General features: G+C 61.4%; 9 protein-coding genes across 9 annotated transcripts; 5 read left to right on the plus strand and 4 right to left on the minus strand.

The window, feature by feature from the left end:
* The first annotated feature begins 341 nt into the window (after positions 1-341).
* SDRG_07772 (serine/threonine protein kinase) lies at positions 342-3106 on the plus strand. The gene is made up of 3 exons (XM_008613626.1): positions 342-2047; positions 2103-2235; positions 2278-3106. Exons 1-3 carry the CDS (start codon positions 396-398, stop codon positions 2926-2928), a joined length of 2436 nt encoding a protein of 811 aa, XP_008611848.1. The 5' UTR covers positions 342-395; the 3' UTR covers positions 2929-3106.
* Positions 3107-3128: 22 nt separating this feature from the next.
* Positions 3129-5621, minus strand: SDRG_07773 (hypothetical protein). Its single transcript, XM_008613627.1, has 12 exons — positions 5581-5621; positions 5289-5531; positions 5074-5241; positions 4935-5024; positions 4795-4893; positions 4686-4751; positions 4343-4639; positions 4198-4299; positions 3877-4142; positions 3681-3831; positions 3409-3633; positions 3129-3363 (listed from the first exon to the last, which is right to left on the minus strand). The coding sequence occupies exons 1-12, from the start codon at positions 5587-5589 to the stop codon at positions 3175-3177; spliced, it is 1905 nt and encodes a 634-aa protein (XP_008611849.1). The 5' UTR covers positions 5590-5621; the 3' UTR covers positions 3129-3174.
* A 347-nt stretch (positions 5622-5968) lies between these two features.
* Positions 5969-6803, plus strand: SDRG_07774 (hypothetical protein). The gene has a single exon (XM_008613628.1). The coding sequence runs from the start codon at positions 5993-5995 to the stop codon at positions 6746-6748; it is 756 nt and encodes a 251-aa protein (XP_008611850.1). The 5' UTR covers positions 5969-5992; the 3' UTR covers positions 6749-6803.
* Positions 6804-6832: 29 nt separating this feature from the next.
* SDRG_07775 (hypothetical protein) lies at positions 6833-9161 on the plus strand. Its single transcript, XM_008613629.1, has 11 exons — positions 6833-7216; positions 7264-7441; positions 7485-7706; positions 7749-7848; positions 7896-8093; positions 8139-8242; positions 8284-8370; positions 8416-8696; positions 8738-8817; positions 8859-8964; positions 9014-9161. Exons 1-11 carry the CDS (start codon positions 6844-6846, stop codon positions 9121-9123), a joined length of 1839 nt encoding a protein of 612 aa, XP_008611851.1. The 5' UTR covers positions 6833-6843; the 3' UTR covers positions 9124-9161.
* A 77-nt stretch (positions 9162-9238) lies between these two features.
* On the minus strand, positions 9239-9734 carry SDRG_07776 (hypothetical protein). The gene has a single exon (XM_008613630.1). The coding sequence runs from the start codon at positions 9645-9647 to the stop codon at positions 9426-9428; it is 222 nt and encodes a 73-aa protein (XP_008611852.1). The 5' UTR covers positions 9648-9734; the 3' UTR covers positions 9239-9425.
* Positions 9735-10084: 350 nt separating this feature from the next.
* SDRG_07777 (hypothetical protein) lies at positions 10085-10720 on the plus strand. Its single transcript, XM_008613631.1, has one exon. It carries the CDS (start codon positions 10296-10298, stop codon positions 10656-10658), a length of 363 nt encoding a protein of 120 aa, XP_008611853.1. The 5' UTR covers positions 10085-10295; the 3' UTR covers positions 10659-10720.
* Positions 10721-10736: 16 nt separating this feature from the next.
* SDRG_07778 (hypothetical protein) lies at positions 10737-12082 on the minus strand (the record flags this gene model as incomplete). Its single annotated transcript, XM_008613632.1, has 9 exons — positions 10737-10945; positions 10999-11042; positions 11086-11220; positions 11263-11405; positions 11450-11671; positions 11717-11773; positions 11820-11878; positions 11924-11996; positions 12044-12082. The coding sequence occupies 9 exons, from the start codon at positions 12080-12082 to the stop codon at positions 10737-10739; spliced, it is 981 nt and encodes a 326-aa protein (XP_008611854.1).
* A 69-nt stretch (positions 12083-12151) lies between these two features.
* Positions 12152-17069, minus strand: SDRG_07779 (hypothetical protein). Its single transcript, XM_008613633.1, has 2 exons — positions 15632-17069; positions 12152-15567 (listed from the first exon to the last, which is right to left on the minus strand). The coding sequence occupies exons 1-2, from the start codon at positions 16922-16924 to the stop codon at positions 12214-12216; spliced, it is 4647 nt and encodes a 1548-aa protein (XP_008611855.1). The 5' UTR covers positions 16925-17069; the 3' UTR covers positions 12152-12213.
* Positions 17070-17074: 5 nt separating this feature from the next.
* On the plus strand, positions 17075-18880 carry SDRG_07780 (hypothetical protein). Its single transcript, XM_008613634.1, has 3 exons — positions 17075-18111; positions 18163-18465; positions 18510-18880. The coding sequence occupies exons 1-3, from the start codon at positions 18069-18071 to the stop codon at positions 18776-18778; spliced, it is 615 nt and encodes a 204-aa protein (XP_008611856.1). The 5' UTR covers positions 17075-18068; the 3' UTR covers positions 18779-18880.
* The last annotated feature ends 781 nt before the right edge of the window (positions 18881-19661 follow it).

Consider the following 19661-nt stretch of genomic DNA (forward strand, 5'->3'; position numbering starts at 1 on the left):
AGTGACCGCAGCACAAGAGCTCTGGCGGGCAGTCAGTCGACTTGACGGTTATGGCTGCGACAGCAATGCGTAACCGGTTCGCGAGATGCTGGTTTGCACATATCCGGTTACCGTGATTATGAAGCGGTTGGTCATCGAGACGCTCGGACGTACGTTCATAGCAGCCCATGGTGCTCAGAGCAGAGGCCGCTGCAGGACGTGACCTGAACCCGCTTTCTGCAGGCGCGTGTGGCCATCAGCCTCATTTGCCGCAGCTACAACCCAGCGGCGTCACTTGATTTCAGTATGGTCATAGGAACATTGGTAATGAAATCGAACCCTGGAAACTCAGTTGGTCGAAGGATTTTTTGTGCATCGAAGAAGGAAGCGTCCATCATCACCATCATCATTGCATCATGCAGACGCTTGAGATCGACGAGGCCATCGACGCCGACCCGCTACAGGAAGGCGCGCTCCGCGCGTTCGTCGGCCTCTTGCTCGGCGCCGTCGTCGCGCTCGTGGCCGCGCCCGTCGCGTACCTCTCGACGGCCATCACGCTCCTACTTCCAAGTGCAACGTACCGCCGTTTGCACCTAAGCCTGCTGCACGCCTTGTGGGCGACCGAGTGGCGCCTGCTCCGGCTTCTCGTGCGGCCACGCCATCGTGCGTTCGAGGCGCTGCCCGTGCATGCCAACGTCATGTACGGGCTCGTGTACTTTGGCGCAGTCAATCTTATCGATGTCATCTGCGCTGCGCCGCCGCTGGTCGCTGCCGCCGCATCAGCAAATGTCATTTACCTTCTCGCCACGGGCCCTTTGGATGCTGGCAGCATCGCTCTCCATGCGGCCTTGCTTCTCTTGAGCCTCGCCGCCGCCATCCTCTCCGCTCGCTTCGTGGGCTACCGCTTCTATGTGCCCTTTGCGACGGCGTGGGCGCACATGCGAGCCCGGCACATGGCGCCGCAGACTCCGCGCACACCAAGCCACGACGACGAGGCGTCTGGTCATATCTACCTCGACATGACCGAGGCCAAGACGTCGGAGAATCCCTGCGTGGGCAGTGCGTACAGCGCTACCATGCATGCGTGGGCGAGTGCTGTCGCTGACAAGTGCACGCTCTCCATGTCGCATCTACCACAATATGTAGCTGCGACGTCGTTGTCGCCGCCGTCGTCGGAAACTTCAGCGACAGCGTCACCCTCGTCGCCCTCGCCGAAAGCTGCGATTGTCTACTTGCAGAGCACCAGCAGGAACCCTTCAAGCATCGTGATCGCACCACCCGCGGTCCGGCTGCAGCCACCGATGATCTGCGCGCCGTCGGCGCCGACCGACGACACGCTACTGCTTGCACTCACCCCGCGCCACGGCCGCCACATGGCGCCGATGGTCGCGCAGCTCGAGCGCCGGGCGTCACAGTCGTCGTCGAGTGAAGAAGAGGACTTTCAGGCTCTCTGCGACTCGATTTTGCAATGCCATGGCCGGCGCTACGACGTATTGAGTCCACCGCCAACGCCCGACGTCCGCGGCCACCACCGGTCGCTGCCGTCGTCCGTCTCGTCGGCGACATCGGACCAAGTCTTTCGAGGCCTCGACGACCCGCCGCAGTTTACAGCGTACGCACCACGGCGCATCGCGATGGGCGCCGCGTTTGACTTGAGCATCTACTGCTTTGGCGGGCGACACGCCGGTGACGTCGTCGAGGTCGCGCATGCGTACGACGCAGAGAGCCGCAAGGTGACCCGGACGATCGATCTGCCGCTGACCAAGGGCACGCACGTGACAATCTCGGTCCAAGTCCCGGACGGCTTCCGCCTCCTCGAGGCCGCGCACACAACTTTTGTCTGGTCGGGCAAGCTCGAGCACCTCGTGTTTCCGATCTTTTGCGAATTGCATACGTCGATGCCAATGACGCCGCACACGGTGGCGGTGGCGATCGTCGCCAACGACTTTGCCGGCGTCCTTCGTTGCACCCTCGTCGTCGGGCCCAATGTCTCCAAGCACATCCAGTGCCAAGACGAGTGGTACCGCTTGGCGCCGGTCAGCGACGGTCTCGAGACGCTGCCAACCGGGTACAGACTCATTCGACGACCCAAGGAGCAGTGACCCATGCGCTTTGTCTCGTAGCTACAAGGAAATTACGTTTTCCGACCTGCACATGAAGCGCTGGATCGGCGCTGGCTTCTTTGGTGACGCCTACCTCGCCAACTATGACGGCCGGGACGTCGTTGTCAAGACGCTGCGTCAGACGGCAGACGACGTACGTTGGACGCAATATACCACTACTTGAGAGGCGCACTAGGTGTCGGCGTTGCAGCACGAAGCCGCCGTCTCGGCGCTCCTCGGGCACCACCCGTGCGTAGTGCCCTTTGTCGGCGCGTGCACCGACCCCTCGGCGCCGCTTGCGATCGTCACCGAGTACATGCCGCTCGGGTCGCTCGCCGGCGTCGTCGCCTCGCCGTCGGCCGCGACCATGTACCCTCCGTCCGTGCGCACGAGCATGCTCCGTGACGCTGCCAACGGGCTCCTGCATCTGCACAACAATGCGTTCTTACACCGCGACATGGCCGCGCGCAACTGCCTCGTGGACGTGGACGGGCGCGTCAAGATCGGCGACTTTGGCCTCGCGCGGCGCGGCGCTGTCGTCGATGCCAGCATGAGCGTCGGGCCGCTCAAGTGGATGGCGCCCGAGAGCCTCTCGCCGCCGCACGTGTTTTCCCCGGCCTCGGACGTCTTTTCGTTTGGCGTGACCATGTGGGAGGTCTACAGCGGCACCAAGCCGTTCGAGGGCCAGCACGCACTCGACGTCGCCGTCCGCGTCTGCGAAGGCGACCGGCTGCCGCTTCAAAACGTGCCGATCCCCGAGGCGCACTTGGAGCTGATCGCCCGGTGTTTTGCGCCCGACCCAATGGCGCGCCCGAGCATGGCCGAGGTCTTTGCCCACCTCGCATAGTCTAGTTGTTTCTCTTGTCGTATCGTCGTACGAGACTCCGTTGTCAATGGGGTGCAGTGGGCTTGGAGGCTTGAGTGCTTCGGCAGCTGCACCCGCGTAATACAAGCGTCGTCCCACAACATGAACACTGGTGTGTGTCGTGCCGACCCTAACCCGAGAAACCGACACGACAGTTTCACCCCTAACCCTCTTCACCCTCGGCCTGTCAAAGTAGGATCGTACGATGGGATTCGAGGATAGACCTTATCAGTACGGAAGCACGGCCAATTGGCCGAGAATCATGTCGCGGATGGCGTCGCGGTCGCTGTCATTGGACGCTGTGATCGTCGTCTTGTTGTCGTGACGCGCATAGGTCACGAGAGCGTCGTGCGACGAGCCGACCGAGAGAATCACCAAGTCGCCTTGGTACTCGCTCTTGATGCTGCCAAATCTCGCCTAGTCGATTTTAGATAGGACCAAAATGGCGAGGAAACGGCGCACCGCCAGGTCCTGCACAAGCACGTCCGTGTTGAGTTCGCCGACGCACACGTTTGAGAGCTCGCGCACACACAGCCGCTTGGTCGCGCGGTCGCCACCAATCGCTGCGGGCACGTTGCTAAAGGGCACGGGCACAAGGACACACTCGTCCGGTGTGATCTGGATCTTGGTCGGAACCAGCGCTGCCGCGTTCTTCTCGATGAGCGTCAGCGTAATCTGCGCTGCGAGCTACTCACAGGTTCAACACGATCGACACGAGTATATGGCGCAGCTACCTTGGGGTCCAGGACGGCCTCGAAATTCTTTTTTGGCGCTTTGAGCACGACGACGGGCTCGAGTTGTCGAAGTAGCGTCGTTGCCGTCGGCAGTCGTCCCGAAATGAGCTCGTGAAGGCGCCGCACCGACTGTTCGTGCTCGTGGTGCTTCCTGCACAACACGGTGGTTCACGTTTGGTACATCGAGCATGCCTACCACGTAAAGCACTCGGGGACGAGCAGGTGCTGCGGGAGGCACTGCGTCACCAGCGTGTTGGCGTCGTTGCACGAAAGCCGCATGTCGATGGGCGCCGCAATGACCTCGACGTTGTGCAGCGGCTGGTACGGGGCGAGCGCATGGCCCAGCGAGACGTGCGGGTCGATGCCAATGACTGCCCCGCCGCGCGCTTCCAGCTGCCGCAACAACAGCGCGGCGTCGCCCAGTCGAAACGACGGATCGCTCATAAAGATGAGGCTCGGCTCCTACAGACGGTCGTTGCACCACATATCCAGGTTGACAAGACAGCAGAATAAAGACCTCGAACGCCTTGACGAGCGCGGACGAGACGGTGGGCAGCACGCGCAACTGTCCGGTTTCACGCATCGCAGTGTGGGCAAAGGCAGGCTCGCCCGCAAAGATCTACGGTCGATTGGCTTGTATGCAGCAGCACAGTAGTCCTGACCTTGGCGATCTTGGCGTTGCAGAGCCACTGCGGACCAAAGACGGCGTCGCACACGGCGTCGCCGGTCGGGGACACGACGTACACTGGGATCGGCGCGTGCTGGCGTGAGCGCAAATACAGCTCCCAGTTCTCAAGGAGCTCGAAAAAGACACCGTCGAGGGGGCACGGCACGAGACTCGACCCGCCGCGCGCGTACACCCGCAGCGCATGGTTCATGAACGCTTCGATCTGGATCACCGTGTCGACCAGCGGACTCCGGTCGACCTTGAGGTCCGAGAGAAGCAAGACATCGCAGTCCTACACCGCGCTCTACGATCTTACGACTTGGTCAAGGTCAACGCACCTTGAGCTTTTGAAGGTCGAGCGGTGTCGAGTGCCGGATCTCGGACGCCGCTGTGGGCACATAGGCCTACGTTGGCGTCAGCGACGGCCGCCTCTCTCGGTATGCGTACCAGGTTCTCCATGGCGCTTTCCAGGATCCACGCACTCGACCCGAGCGCGTAACCCGAGCTCACGGCGGTGATCTTGAGCTCGTAGGCAAAATGGATCGTCTACGAGCACGTTGGAGATGCGGCACATGATCACGTCGCACCGCGTTGTACGTGACGTAGGTGATGCGGTCGAGGCAGCGCTCGATCTCGTGGCGCGTGTACGGCTCGACCCACTTGTCAAACTCGAGATCCTACGCATGACAAGAATGTAACATTGGAGCATCGGCAGAGCGTGGCTACGAGAAGACGAGTTTGTTCGGCGCCGGGTAGATCTTTAATGTTGGAGCGCGACAGCCACGCCTTGGACGCGTGGCCCGAGAGCTTGCGCTTGCGCTCGAGCAGCTCGAGCATCTCGAGCAGGAGGAGCCGGCCAAAGCGCACGCACGGCTCGGTCGCATAGATTTCACCCTAGATCGTGCGGTCCTGGCCAGGGTTCCAGGACAGGCATGACGTACGCGGAAGGCCGAGCGTTCGGTGAGCAGCGGCAGCCCGAGGAAGCTCCAGTGGTTGGACACGACAACGCAATCGATGGCTTCGGCGTCCACGGCGTGCAAGCTCGGCGCGTAGTAGCGGCATGGCCCGTCGACAGGCAGGTGGGCGAGCGCCTTCATGTTCAAGCCGCAGTCCAGAAGCACCTGGCGGCCCGACATGGTCACATGGAACGAGTTGACGCCATCCTCGGCGCGGCCCAGTTGGATCTACGTCGTGCTAGGCATGAGCCATGCCCGTCGCCGCCGCAAGCCTCACCAGCTTCATGGTCACGTTGCTTGTGTCCGGATAGAATCCGGTAAATCCAAATGGTGCATTGCCGGATAAAAATTCAATCGATTGCGTGTGATAAAAGAAATCTTTCTTTTATTCCTTTGCATTTCTTTTAATGCCTCGAGGCGACTGCCCGGCAGTACACCGCACGCTGGTAGTGCAATCGACCATCTCTATCGTGATCAATGCCACGATCAGCATCGCATCTCTCTAGCGAGCGTGTCGTGCTCTAAACTTGCGTCAACGCCGCACCACCAACAATCCGCTGTGGCGTTGATGATGACGCGACTGGTCACAGTCTTTTAATGTCTTTTATCGTTGAAGAAAGAAAAAGAAAATTCTTTTACTCCAACGATGGTCAAAAGATACCATTTCGAGACGCGCGTTGGGTGCGTCCATGGCGGTCCTGCGCCAACAGGAGCTTCTGCGCATCGTGTTCACGTACCAAGACGGCGTCTTTGAGGAGCTCTTGCCGCATGTCCATGCGTGGAAGCTCTTCAAGTATGCCAACCAGCGCGCTGCGTGGCTCCTCCTGCACTACGCTGGCCTGCACTGGCTCCAGCGGCTCTTTGCCTGTTGGCCCATCGCCGACTCGGTCGCGCTCATGGACATGGCGGCGAGCCACGGGCAGCTGGAGCTCGTGCGCTACCTCAGTGCCCACGGTGCGTCGGGGTGCACGGCGCATGCGATGGACGCGGCGGCGCGCAACGGCCACGACGACGTCGTCCACTTTCTGCATGCGACGCGGTCCGAGGGCTGTTTGCGCTACACGCTGGACCACGCCGCGATGAACGGTCACCTCTCGATCGTGCGCTTCCTCCACGACCACCGAAATGACGGCTGCTCGACCAACGCGGTCGACTACGCCGCTCGGAATGGCCACATCGACGTCGTCGCGTTTCTCTTGCAGTGCCGCCACGAAGGCTGCACGCACCTCGCGCTCAAGTTTGCAGCGCAAAACGGGCACTTGGACGTGGCCGCCTATCTGGTTGGGCACGCGTCGACGGCGTGCATCTTGCTGGCCATGTTGACCGCGAGCGCCTATGGCCACGAGGACGTGGCCGCGTACCTGCGCGACGCGCATCCCAAAGCCCTCTGCACCGATGTACACTGTGTGTTTCAGCTTATCCCGGTCGTCTTGCCTGTCGAATGACAAGTGCCATTAGATGAGTTTGCCTTTTGAGTTTGAATGGCGAGGTTGCCGTTTGAGTTTGATGTTGCAATCTTTTGGAAACGGCGCAATCATACATGGCTCACGCGAGCACGCTGGAGAAGAGTCGGTTCGCGCTCGCCCGGCTCCGCGCCGCCTCGTCGGACGCGCTTGATGCACTGCTCCAGGCCGTGCAGGCGCACAGCATGGAGGTCGTACTGGCGCCGCGGCTATGGGGGCTCTTCCAGCACTTTTCGACACTTGGGTCGGACCGGCTCAAAGCCCTTCGAGTCACGGAGATCCACGCGCTCGACAGCCACGTCGGCGACCAGCACAGCGCTGGCAGCGCGCTCGTCTTTATCGTGCAGCCCATCGTGGCGCAAGTGTATCTTGTCGCGCGACGCATTGCGAGCGTCGTCGAGCACCAGCCGAAAGGCGCGCCGCCGCTCGTTGTCCACATCCTGCACGCCGGTCCCACCGCCTCGCTCCCCTCTTTCGTCATGCTCGTACATGTGTAGGCCCTTGGAACGCGCTCTGTGCCACGGTGCTCAACCAAGAACGCACGGCCGAGATCGTCCAGCTGACGCTGACGCTGTTTCCGCTCGGGTTCATTCCACTCGACAGCGACGTGCTCACACTGGGCTCAGACACGCTCTTGCGCGAGTGCTACTTGGGCAGCAACAAGACGAGCCTGGCGTAGGTACTCGCACCTGCATCAACACACAACGCGATCGAGTAGGACGATGGCGCATGCGCTGTACCACCTCGAAGCAACGCTCGGCAAGATTGGCCACATCTTTTACAAGGGCGACCTCTCACATGCGCTGTGGAAGCACCTCGCAGCCCTCCACATTCAAAACGGCGTGCCTCCGCCCGCTACCTCCAAGAAGCACCGCGTCGACTGCCTCATGGTCTTTGACCGCAAGCTCGACTACTATGCACCACTGAGCACGCCATTGACGTGCGCCTCGCTTGTATCGAAAGAGAGCTAACGAGAGAGTAGGTACGAAGGTCTCCTCGACGAGGTCCTCGCGTACCGCGACGGCATGGTGCAGGTCGATGCAAATCTCTTGGACGACACGATCCCGAGCGGCCAGCAGCAGGTGTCGTCGGACAGTTAGATGCCATGTGGGAACCTACAACTTCCTAGGCGCCTATGAGCTTGTCGAGCGACGATGTCGTCTTTGAGCTCTGCCGCAACGTCCACATTCAAGCACTGGGACCGCTGCTGCAGCACCAAGTTGCGACCATCTCGGAGGAGCACGCGTCGCTTCAAAGAGCCATGCACGACGAAGCAGCGTGGAAGACCGATATCTCGAGCCTGCCGGGCCAAGTCCAAGCCCACTTGGTAGCCAAGTGTTATCGACCATCGCCGACACTTGTGTCGATGTAGCACCAGCAGAGCTTGCTCAACCAGCATCTACAGCTGTCGCAGCTGCTGCAGGCGACGACCAACTCGAAGGATTTCCGACGCCGCTGGCTCCTCGAGCGCGCCATGTAGTTCGCATATGCCTCGTCAGCCGCTGAGACTAGCGTAGTATGGAAGGCGAGCCGCGCCTCGGCGACATTGAGCAGCTCATTTGGAAGCAAGGCCCGCTCTTGCACGTGCTGCGTCTTCTGGCGCTGTACGTCGCCACTTCGCCGTACATCCGTTGTCGATGGCTCTATAGGCACAGCCTCGCCAACCACGGCATTCCGAGAGAGCGCTACTTTCATCTCAAGACGCAGATCATGCAGTTTTACGGCTACGAATACCTCCACACGTTCGACAACCTCGAGCAAGTCGGGCTCCTCCGCATGCACGATCAAGCGCAGAAAGCCCCGCCCAACCTCCTGCGGGCCTTTGGCTGCATCGGCAACTACGGCGGCGACGTCGTGCATCCCGAGGACGCGGGCTACGTCTCGGGCGGCTACACGCCGCTGCTCGTCAAGCTCGTGGACGCCGCACTCGGTACATCCCTACGTCGACGGCGGTGCGCGCACGCTCTGTAGGTCCGCGCCAGTGGGAGCCGATGGCCGAGCTCCTGCACCAACTGCCCGGTCCCTCGGCGCACTTTTCCACGTCCGACGCCGTAAGCACGATGTTGGGACCGTATCTGATCCAAGGCGGTAGAACAATCCGGGTAAGAAAAGGAAGACGTTCAAGACGGTGCTGCTGGTCGTTGTTGGCGGTCTCACGTGGCTCGAGATCGCAGCGCTGCGCTTCTTGGGCCAGCAGCGTACGCGACAATACCGGCCTCCAAGTTGCTCACGCGCCCGCACGACTAGGCAACGTCACGTTCTTGTTTGCGAGCAACTCGATCGCGTCCGGGCAGCGCTTCTTCGAGCCTCTCCTCGAAGCAGTCTACAACGGCCTGGTCGACGAAGACATCAAGTAGCTCTTCCTCTTGGTATTCCAGTACACGCAGAGCATTGCACAACGACAAGCCGGTTTCGTTGAAGCCTTGTGGCGGCTGTCGCCGTACCACACGCACCGCATACCGAGCACAAATGGCTTGTTGAAGGTCGGTTGCAGGGCGGTGGCAGAGACCTCGGTTGGCGGCGGTCGGCAAAGTCTAATGTTGGGTGCAAGCATTGCTCAACACAAGACAGGAACCGTTAACGTTATACGACTCGGGTACGCGCGTCTGCACGGGCATAGCCGACGATAAATAACACTGAGGACGAGGACGACGCGTGCTTAGAAGGTGTGGCGGGTCTGGTAGGCCGGCGGCGTCTGCGGGCACAGCGGCGCGGGCGATGTGTAGTAGTTGGAGAGGATCGAGACCTTATCGAGCGCCGAGACGCGCGCGTCCTCGATCGGCGTGCTCAGCGCGCGACGGAGCTTGTCGACGTTGTGGACGACCTCGTTGAAGGACGGCGTGCTCTTGAAGCTGGCGAGCGAGAGCGACGGAAACGCCATGCTGGTGTGCGAAATTGGTGCGTAAGGAAGCGCGGCTTGCAAAGTGAAAGCGTCGCTGCGCAGCCAACTCAGACGCGCCACTCTACGGGCGCCATCTGGGTGTAACCTTGCCCGATCGCCATACAAATCGTCGAAGCGCCAGTGCATTGTCCCACCGTTACTAGCACGACGGTATCTTTCGAACACGAGGGGTGTTGGCCAAAGCCTGGGCACGGCCTCGTCGGCGGAGAGGAGGGTTCAGAACGACACGTCGGCGGCGGAGACGGCGACTGCCAATACTGCCATCGAACACTCAAGACGGACGACAAATATGCAACCCAGTCTCGACCAGCTTTCATCTCTCGATATCAGAGCGCAGCTGCGCCAGCCGGTACAGTGTACGACGACGACGCGCCCGAGTCAGAAGCGAGGACGTTCAATGCGCCGACACAGAAACACGCTGACTCATCACCAAGCACCTTCGCAGCTCTTGTGGAAGCTCGGGGCGTCGGTCGAGACGCTGGCTTCGAGGCTTCGAAAAAAGCTTCGAAAAAGCGCTTGCGGTGCGACTGCCACGTCATAGGATCTATTTATAGCACGACGTGGCGCCTCAAAATGGCGCCAAATGTACCGGTTGGCGGGCCATTTTGAGTCGCTACCTCGAGAGTTATGGCGATGACCACTTCCGCTTCCGACGCCATGTGGCCGATCCCGACGCTCCTTGCATCGACGCCGTCGGGCCGCGAGGTCCGAGAGTACTACGTCGACGAAGGCACGCCCTCGGTAGACATGACCGTCGCAACGCACGCGCCTCTGCGGTCCTCTGCGCTTCCAGACGCGCCGCTTTTGCCGTGGTGGGGCTTCTTCCTCGGCGCACTCATCGCCATGCTCATGACGCTCGTCGTGTACAAGCTCGTGCGCGGCAAGCGAAAAGGCCGTCACTTGTACCGGACGGTCCCGCTCGCGCAACTCGTCTCGGTCTGCGAGTCGGGCGAAGGCGCAACCGAAGACTACGTCTTAATTGAGGTCTAGTCCGTTTCGCAGCTCAACTCGATAGATATATACACGCCAATAGAGAGAATATTTGATTGCCTTGTTGTTGAACGAGGACTAGGCGTGCTTGCCACCGACGGTCTTGGCGTGCGTCGACGACCGCAGCACGAGAGTGTCCATGTACCAGCCAAAGGCGACTTGCACGAGCACAAGCAGCGGGCCAAAGAGAAGCTCGAACGGATAGCACGCCCAGTCGCGCGGCGTGATGCCTTGGCCCATGATGCGGCCCGCCCAGATGCCGACGTCGTTGGTGATGGCGTACGAGCCTAATAAATCTCGTCATACTATCCATCTCGGCCAGCATGACACCATAGCTTACCTCTGGCGATACCACGCATGAGGCTGGCGGCCGCAACGTCCGGCCTACACCATGCCTTCAAGCTATGAGGGCAACATGTCGACGTACGAGACAAGGTCGGTGGTGCCTTCAATCGCCTTGGTCATCTCCGGTTTGGTCGGTTGCTCCTCAGCGTACATGTTGGTGTCGATGCTGCCCGGGTAGAAGCAGTGCACGTGCATCTTGTACAAGCATAGCTCGTTCCTGCACGTGCCGATTTCAAAACGCCCACGACACAAGTGGTACCGGAGCGCGTCGGCGAGGCCGCGCAGAGCGTACTTGGACGAAGCGTACTGCGCAAACCCCGCAAATGCCACGAGGCCCGCGCCCGAGTTGATGAAAATGAACCGACCGCCTCCGCCGCGCGCGACCATGGCTGGCAGCGCCGCCTGCGAAGGAGCTTTGTTTCAAGCGAGCGAGATACGAGTGTGACCTTGACGGTGTGGAGGGCACCAAAGTAGTTGACGTCCATGTGCCGCTGCAAGATCGCCATTTCCTGGTCGAGCAAAAGGCCAGGCACCGAGACGCCGGCATTGCAGATGACGTGGTCCGTCACGCGCGCGTGGAAGATGTTGGCCGCTGCGATCGCGCGCTGCATCGCCTTTGCGTCCGTCACGTCACCAACGAGAGAGCACACAGGATGCGCACTCAGCGCCTACGCCACCGTAGCCACTCAGTCGGCTTTGCAAACGCAGCGCACCGCAAGCGCCAGCCGGGCCGTCTCCAGAGCGTGCAGATGCCGTGCCACGATCGTGATCTGCGTTCAAATGGTGAGGGCACGAGCGATGGAGAGAGCATGGGACCTTGGCGCCGGCGCGAGCATACTGCGTAGCGATCGCAAAGCCAAGGCCTTGGCTGCCACCTGCCACCGAGCCTTAGCTTGCAGAAGGCGCGTTGGAGCGCGTACCAGTGATCAAGACGTGGTGGTCGCGCACGTCGAGGTGCGGTGCCGGGCCGAGCTTGGCCCACGCCTGCAGCGCCTATCGGCTGCGGTGAGCGACACGAGGTGTCGGCGTCGTGGTTGTACGAGGGCGCCACCCAGAGTTGCGAGCGCGATGCTGGCCATCGTGCAAAGTGAATCATGCGCTTGCAGCGGGTTGTCACTGGCCCCTTTTTCCGACCACACAACGACGAATAGGGTTATCAACACACTATACTTTTATATATAGACAGTTACGTAGTACTACTTGCAACCTTCTAGATAGTCATCTCAACCGCCACGCCTTCGCTCGACATGACGACTTGAGCTTCTTCGTCCGTCTTGACGGGCGTCTCTTGCACCTTGGGGGTCAACTCTTCCGTCGTCGTCGTCGCCGCCGCCGTCTCCTGCTCTTCGGGGACAGCGGCTTCGGTGACGGCCGCGAGGGCCCCCGCCGCGACGGCCGCCTTGGCCACGCGCTGCATGGGCTTGCGGTTCGACTGGTACACGACGGTCGGCTGCACTGTCTCGACTTCGAGGGGCTTGCCGCTGCGCACCGCGTTGGCTTCTTCCTGATCGATGAAGCGGAGCGTGTTGATCACCTCTTCCTTGCTCGCCTTGAGCTTGTCGAGAACGCTCGAGACCTTGGACTCCTCCTTCTTGGCGGCCGAGAGCGTCTCATCAATGACAAAGCACAAGTCCTTGTCCTTGGACGCGATCGCGCGCTTGACGTTGATGAGGTCGACGACCCACTGCTCCTTGGCGTGCACGGCCTGCGCGCCCTTCTCCTTGATCATTTGGTCGACGTCAATGAACGCCGGGATCTTGGTGAGCATGTCGGCGCTCCAGTCGATCTCGCTCGCCTTGGTCGCGAGCAGCGACATCTCCTTGCGCTCGCCCTTGGAGAGCTCCATCCAGCGGTCGACGGCCTTGATGTCGCCGTCGACCGCAACGAGGAGCCAGTCGAGCGTGTCGCGCACTTCCTTCATGTCCATGCCCGGCACAAACTTCTTGGCAAACTCGGCGCACGTCTTGCGGTCGTAGTAGTTGCGCGTCTTGACGAGGCGGCGGATCACGTCCAGCTCCGACTCGCGGAGCTTGAGCGGCACTTCCCGCTCGACGCGCGTCTTGCGGACGCCGTCAAAGGCCACGGGGAGCTTGGCGTGCTCACTCGCGATCGACTTGTAGTTGGAGTTGAGCGCACGCGCACGCTGCTCAATGAGGTCCGACTCGGCCTTGCGCACTTGGATCTCCTTCTGGAGCGACGCCTTCTCGGCCGTCGAGAGCGCCGACTCTTCCGACTCGATGCGCTCCATAAAGCACTTGATCGACTCGACTTCCGAGCACAGGTTGGCGTACGCGTGCTGGAGCGACTCGTCCTCTTCCGCGAGGCGGTTGGTGAGCATCTCAAAGGTTTCGCCGAGCTGCGCGACAAGGCCGCGGATCTGCGACGTCATCATCATGTCTTCGTCCTTCTCCTGCGGCTTCTCGACGTTGTACACGTCTTCGACATACGCCCACACGTCGCGCTTGACGGCCTTCTCGTCTGCACACGCCTTGGACTTTTCGAGCTCGGACGTGACCGAGTTGACGTCCGACTCGTCTTCGTTGAGGAGCTTGCCGCCCTGCACCATGTCTTCCTCGCGCTCCTTGCGCGCCGTCTCGAGGCACTTGGCGTCGTGCTTGCCAATGTCGGGCGTGTGCACCGTCACGTAGAGGAACCACGAGTCGGAGCTCTTGAGCATCTCGAGCTTGTGCTCGCCCTGCAGAATGCGCTGCTTCTGGCGCATGATGCGCTCTTCCTGCTCGATCACGCGGTGCGTAAAGTGCTGGACCAGGCGCTGGAGCTCGGACGCGCGGACGGCCTGCTTGACGAGGCGGTCGGCCTCGCGCTTCTTGCGCTTCGAGTGGTCGTGGAGCGCGTCGAGGACCCAGTTGCCGGCGTCCGTCATGAGCGACGAGAGGTACGCCTTCTTCTGCTCGCGGCAGGCTTCTTCGTCGTCGACGAGGCGCTTCTCGTTCTCCAGGAACGCATGGTACTCGGCGATGAGCACGTCTTCGCTGCTGGCGGTGACCGTCTCGTCCGAGAGGCGAGTGATGAAGCCCGAGATACGATCGAGGAGCGACTGGCACACCTCGTGCTCGGACGCCAAGTGGCTCTGCTGCGCGTCGAGCTCGGCCTGGAACTGCGCACGGCGGGCGCGCACGTCGTTCATAAAGTGATCGCGCTCGTCGACGTTGTCGCCCTCCATCGGCGTGCGGTAGTTGGAGGCAACAATGTCCGACGTCTCTTCCGAGTTGATGTCGACGTCGCCGTTGAGACGGTTGACGTACTCGGGCGCCATCGCAAGCGCCGACTTGGCGGCCTCGACCGCGGCCTTGCAGCCGTCCTTGTGCTCGGTGAACACACCCGTGTCGGCGTCGCGCTCTTCGTTCATCGCCGCGCGCTTGAACATGAGGAGGCGCTGCGACTTTTGCTGGCGCGCGAGCTGCTCCGCAAGCGTCTCGCAGCGCTTCTTGGCGCGCGTGATGCGCTCGCCGTGCTGCGCCATGCGCAACGACGTGTACTCCATGCGGGCGTCCTGCGCCATCTTCCACTCGAGCTCGTACTCTTTGTCGAGGGCTTCATGGCGCAGCTTGCGCTGCGAGTACGCCTTGTTGCGCGACTTGATCTCCATGTCGAGGGCTTCGAGGTCCCGCTCAATGCGAGACATCTTGTCTTGGCGGCACTCGCGGTACATGAGCACGTGCTCGTGCTCGAGCTTGTAGCGCACGTCTTCGTCGCGACACATGTCGTCTTCGCGCTTCATGTTGGTGCGGTCCTGGGCCCAGTGGTCGCGCTCCTTGCTGAGCTCGCTCCACTCGTCGTCGAGCGCGACACCTTCGGCTTCGAGCGTCGACGGCTCGCCTTCCTGGAGCTGCTGCACCTTGACGTGGAGCGACGTGAGCTCCTTGGGAATCGCCGCATCCAAGCCGAGCTGCTGGAACTGGAACGAGATGCCAAAGGCCTTGACGATCCACTCGTTGGCAATCATCTTGGAGACGGGCGGGTTGTGGTGGTCCGACCAGTCGGCGCGCTGGCGCGACCATTGCGCCATGTCCTTGTTCCACTCGGTCGTGTCGTTCTGGAATGCATCCTTGGACTTGAGGAACTCGACCTTCTCCTTCTGGCGCACGTCCTCCTCGAGCGCACGCTCGGCCTCGTCGGCTTTCGTGTCGTCGTACACAATGTGCACGGACGCTTGCTGGATCTCGAGACGCTCCTTCTCGCGGGCCATGCGCGCCTCTTGGGTCGCCTTGCGCGCGACAAGCGCTTCGTGGCGCTTGTTGATGTGCTCGCGGCGCGTGAGCTGCGAGACCGCGCGGGCGTCGTGGGCGCGCTTGCGCGCGGCCTGCTTCGAGACGCGGTCTTCGTTGTCCTTCTTGCGCTTCAAGAGGTTCGCGAGCTTGTTCTCCATCTGCTCCTGCTCCATCTTGAGCTGGAGCCAGACGACCACGTCGCTGTACTCCTTCGCGACGCGGAGCTCCGTGTTGGCGCCGGCGTTCTTGAACGCGCGGAACTGGTCGTTCGTGAGGCCAAAGAAGGCCTTGAGCGCATCGCAGTCGCGGTAGAGCGGGTGCACGAGACAGCCCTAATATCCAAAATTTAGAAAGTGCAATCTCGGAAATTTCGAACAGAGAAATATCGAAGCGTACCGAGAGGAAGACCTGGAGCGACTGGGCCTTCTTGGCCGAGCGGGCAACGCGCTTCTCGGGGAAGGCCGGAAGGGCCTTGGCCGTGATCTTGTCGCCGAGGGCGGCGGCGAGCCACTCAAAGTCGGCCATGCTGCGCTTGCGCGTGAGGTTGTACTCCTTCGCGGCTTCAATGTCGGACGCGCGGAGCGTCTCGCCAAGCGCCTTGACGTGGGCGGCGTTGGGCTCGAAATACGCGTCGACGTTGTACGACTCGGTCTCGCCACCGGCGTCGGCGACGCCGATCTTGATGTCGAGCTTCGAGAGGAACTCGAAGCCGGGCAGCGGCTCGGTGCAGCCCTCGACTTCCATCGAGGCAAAGGCCGGCGGCTTGGACATGCAGTTGTTGCAGTGCTTGACGGGCGACGCAAAGCCAAGCTCCGGGATCGGCTTCTGGCCTTGCGAGCAGCCGTTGCAGACCGAGCGCGTGCAGCGCTGGCAGTGGTACGCGCGGCGGCCAATGGCAAACTGACGGAAGCAGATCTGGCACTCCTTTTGCTCGGCGCGCGCGACTTGCGTCGGGTTTTTGGTCGCAAAGTCGTTGAGGTTGACGCTGTTCGTGTCGGAGCCCGACTTGATGCGGCTCGTGGCAATGACCGTGTTGGCGAGCGTCCGCATGTTGGGGGTCGGCTTGGGCACGTTGGCCGCGAGCGTCGGGGCCGCCGAGTCGGACGACGAGGCCGAGGCCGGCGCCGCAATGACCGCTTGGCCGCGCGCGGCCGTCATCTGCTGGCGCTGGTTGAAGACGTCGGCGGGCTGCTTGATGGCCTTCATCTGGAGCGAGATGGTGCAGCTCTTGCAGCAGCGCTGCGGCTTGTCGCCGTACCCAAACGACGGCGGGATGCACATCTTGTTCATGACGCACTCGCGGCAAAAGAGCTTACCGCAGACACGGCAATGGTGGCGGCGCGGCTGGGGAAAGCCAAAGCGCTTGCCGCAGTCCATACAGTCGTCCGAGAAGTCATCCGGCACCCAGAGCTTCTGGAGGTCGGCAATGTCGTCCGTGAGGCGGTCCATCGAGTCGCGCATGTTGTCGTTGGACGAGACGCGGCGCGTCGTGGGCACGACCGGGCGGCGGGTCGGCGCCGAGGCCGGCGGCGCCGGCACGGATGTCGGGGCAGCGACCGCCGCCGACGGCGCCGACCGAGGGGCGTCGGCGACACCGACCGTCGTGCCGCAGTAGATACACACTTTGTCGTTCGGCGTGATGGCGCTGCCGCATTTCGGGCAGGCTACCGACGCGGACGAGTCGGCCATATTACACGCAACAACGATAAGGTCCCTGGTGAATGAGTAAATGAAGTCAACTCGAACTGCGCTCGTGGGGGAGAGGCAAGATAGCGCCAGTCACTCTCCCGAGCATACAAACTCCAAGCCAGGTGGACGGATCCGGATAAAGGCCAAGAGCGACCGAGTGAGTTACAGCTGTGAGTACCCGGCTGCTTCAAGGATGGCGCGCGCACTCACACGCCCGACCAGAGCCTGCGTGGCGACGGATCTGAGCACTCTACGGACGTGGAGAAGAGAGCGCATTTCGCGGGCATCCCTTCCTCCTCCAGTCGTGCAGCTGCGCAGGCTATCGCAGGGACACAACGTACAACGCGTGGGTGAGCGCGACAAGGACGCCGCCGGGGGTGTTACGTCCGTGCGTCACACGCGCAACGGCGGACGTCTCGGGCGGGGCGACAGCCCCTTGCAGCTGGCGACGCAGCACCGTGACGTGGGTAGAGATGAGCGCGTGTCAGTTCTTTGGCGATAGATTCGCGCGAGTAACGTTGCGTTGCTCAAGTCCTACGTAGAGGCAAGCAACTGTACAAACGGTGTCGATATACACTGCGGTGCATCCTACTCCAGCCGCCAATGGACCACGGACGACCCACTTGCGCGATGCCAACGTGCCAACTTGCGGTCATGGCGAGCGCAGCTGGCAAAATCGGCGGCATCTGCTCGCGCGGAAGCATCACCCAAGCGCGTTGAGATCGTCCCATCGTTCTCGTCGGCCCATGGACAAGCAGCATGCTGGAGTCATGGAAGGAGATAATGGCCAAAAGCATGTCTTGCTCGAGCCACCTCCGCTGGATCAGCTGCACGGAGGACGACGCGTGTAGCATCAGGCGCCCTCATACAGTATCTTTTTTCTCGGCTACTCGGTCGGAGCTACTGCCGTCCACATTGCCGAATGCCAACGCGACGTTGCTGGGTCCACGCACCTTGTTGGCGGAGTACCCGAGCGTCGTGACGGGTGCTGCATGAAGACCAGGGTCAACTTGGTGCGATGGGACCATGTGCGGTCGATCTCTCTCTGCGGGACAGAGCGCGGAACAGAAAACCGTCGAGTACTGGACAAGGGAATTGATGCTGGATCGCGACGGTTCGCAGTGGATCTTGGGACGCGACCAGCATGGGCCCGAAGAAGGACAAGAAGAAGGGCAAGGAGAAGAAAGGTACTTTGCATTGGTATGCTGGCTGCGGTGGGCTGATGCGCAAGAGCGTAGACGAGAGCGCCGACAATGGCGGCGTGCTCACGCCCGAAGACCAAGTCAAGGTCCTCGGCTGCATGAATCGGTCGCTGCAGCAGCAGCTCGCCGACCGGCAAGAACTCGCTGTGAAAGCGCTCGAGGCGAAGCGCGAGCTCCAGACCCGCGTCGCGGACCTGCAGCGCGACTTTGAAACCGGGCGGAGCCAGACGTTTGGCATCACGCAGGACATGACGCGGCAGTACAAGAGCATGCAGGAGGAGCTCCTCAACCGCATCAACGCACTCGAAAACACCAACATGGAGCTGCGCGACCAGCTCGGTACGCGCCTACAGCGACGCATACGCCCATGTCTCTGCCGTTAGAGCTCGCACGCGTCCACCTCGAAGAAGTCAAGCGGGAAAAGGACGGCGCGCTCGCCGGCAAGAACAACGAGATCCAGGAGCTCAAGGCCAAGATGGAGGAAATGGCCGCCGAGTTTGGTGACATGCTCAAGGAGACGCTCGACAAGATGCGCGAGCGCATCGAGATCTCCAACACGAGCTACGACAACGAGTCCAACACGCCCATGATGCGCCGCTTGGAAGAGTTCAACCTCGGGAGCAGCTCGCCGTCGAAACCCCTCGTCAAGTGACGAGGCGCGATGGTAATAGGCATTGCAGACAGGATTACATCGTGTTGCTGCCATCGTCGTAACAGCAACCTTGGCACGTCGGTCACGCCCCGGGCACTGCACTGGACGCTGGTACTTGCCGCATGCGGGAGGGTGCGAGTGTACACGCACTGCGACGATGAACGACGCGCAAGAGAGACGGCGGAAGGAGGAGGAGGCGGGCGAGAGTACCAAGCATGGGGACGGAGGAGGCAAGGAGGGTACATTGTATCGACATCCTCCGAAACAGATATTTCATCGCCCGTCGCCAACGATCCAGAGTCTGGGGATGGGAGCCCACCCGCTCATTTGGCGCTGTGGGCTATTACTCGAGTGCTACTTGCAATGTCTCCTGCCATTGCGTCCGCTACACGAACGCGCAGCCTCTCTTCTGCTTACACGCGCGCCGTTTGTCGTCGTCCGTTCTACTTGTGAGCTCAGATTCTTGAGGCCATCTTGAGCTCGGACGCCAGTGCTGTGGAGATGAAGAGTCGACGTTCGGCTGCTTCAAATGAGCAACGCTACAGGGACGATCCGCATCTCGCATTCGGTTTCTGTCGGTGGCGGCGGACTGTGGACTGGGCAAACTCCGCATTCGCGTAGTAGAGGGCAAGCCATCTCTATTTCCGCTTGTGTTGTGTGCAGTTGGATGGACCAAGGAGGTGTGGCTTCAGGGTTCAGCTAGCTCGTCACCAATACGCCGCATACTAACAAATCCTAATCCTCTTTGCTCTCGCTGTTTGAACCGGCAGCGAATGTCGAGCCGACTTGAATTGGACAGTCGCAAGCGCTTCGCTTGTACTAGACAACGCGCGCAGAATGTATTTTGGCTGTCGGTAGGTCCTCGGACGACCGAGCGACGCAC

The sequence above is a fragment of the Saprolegnia diclina genome, assembly GCF_000281045.1.
Source record: "Saprolegnia diclina VS20 unplaced genomic scaffold supercont1.22, whole genome shotgun sequence".
NCBI classification, from domain to species: Eukaryota; Oomycota; class Saprolegniomycetes; order Saprolegniales; family Saprolegniaceae; genus Saprolegnia; species Saprolegnia diclina.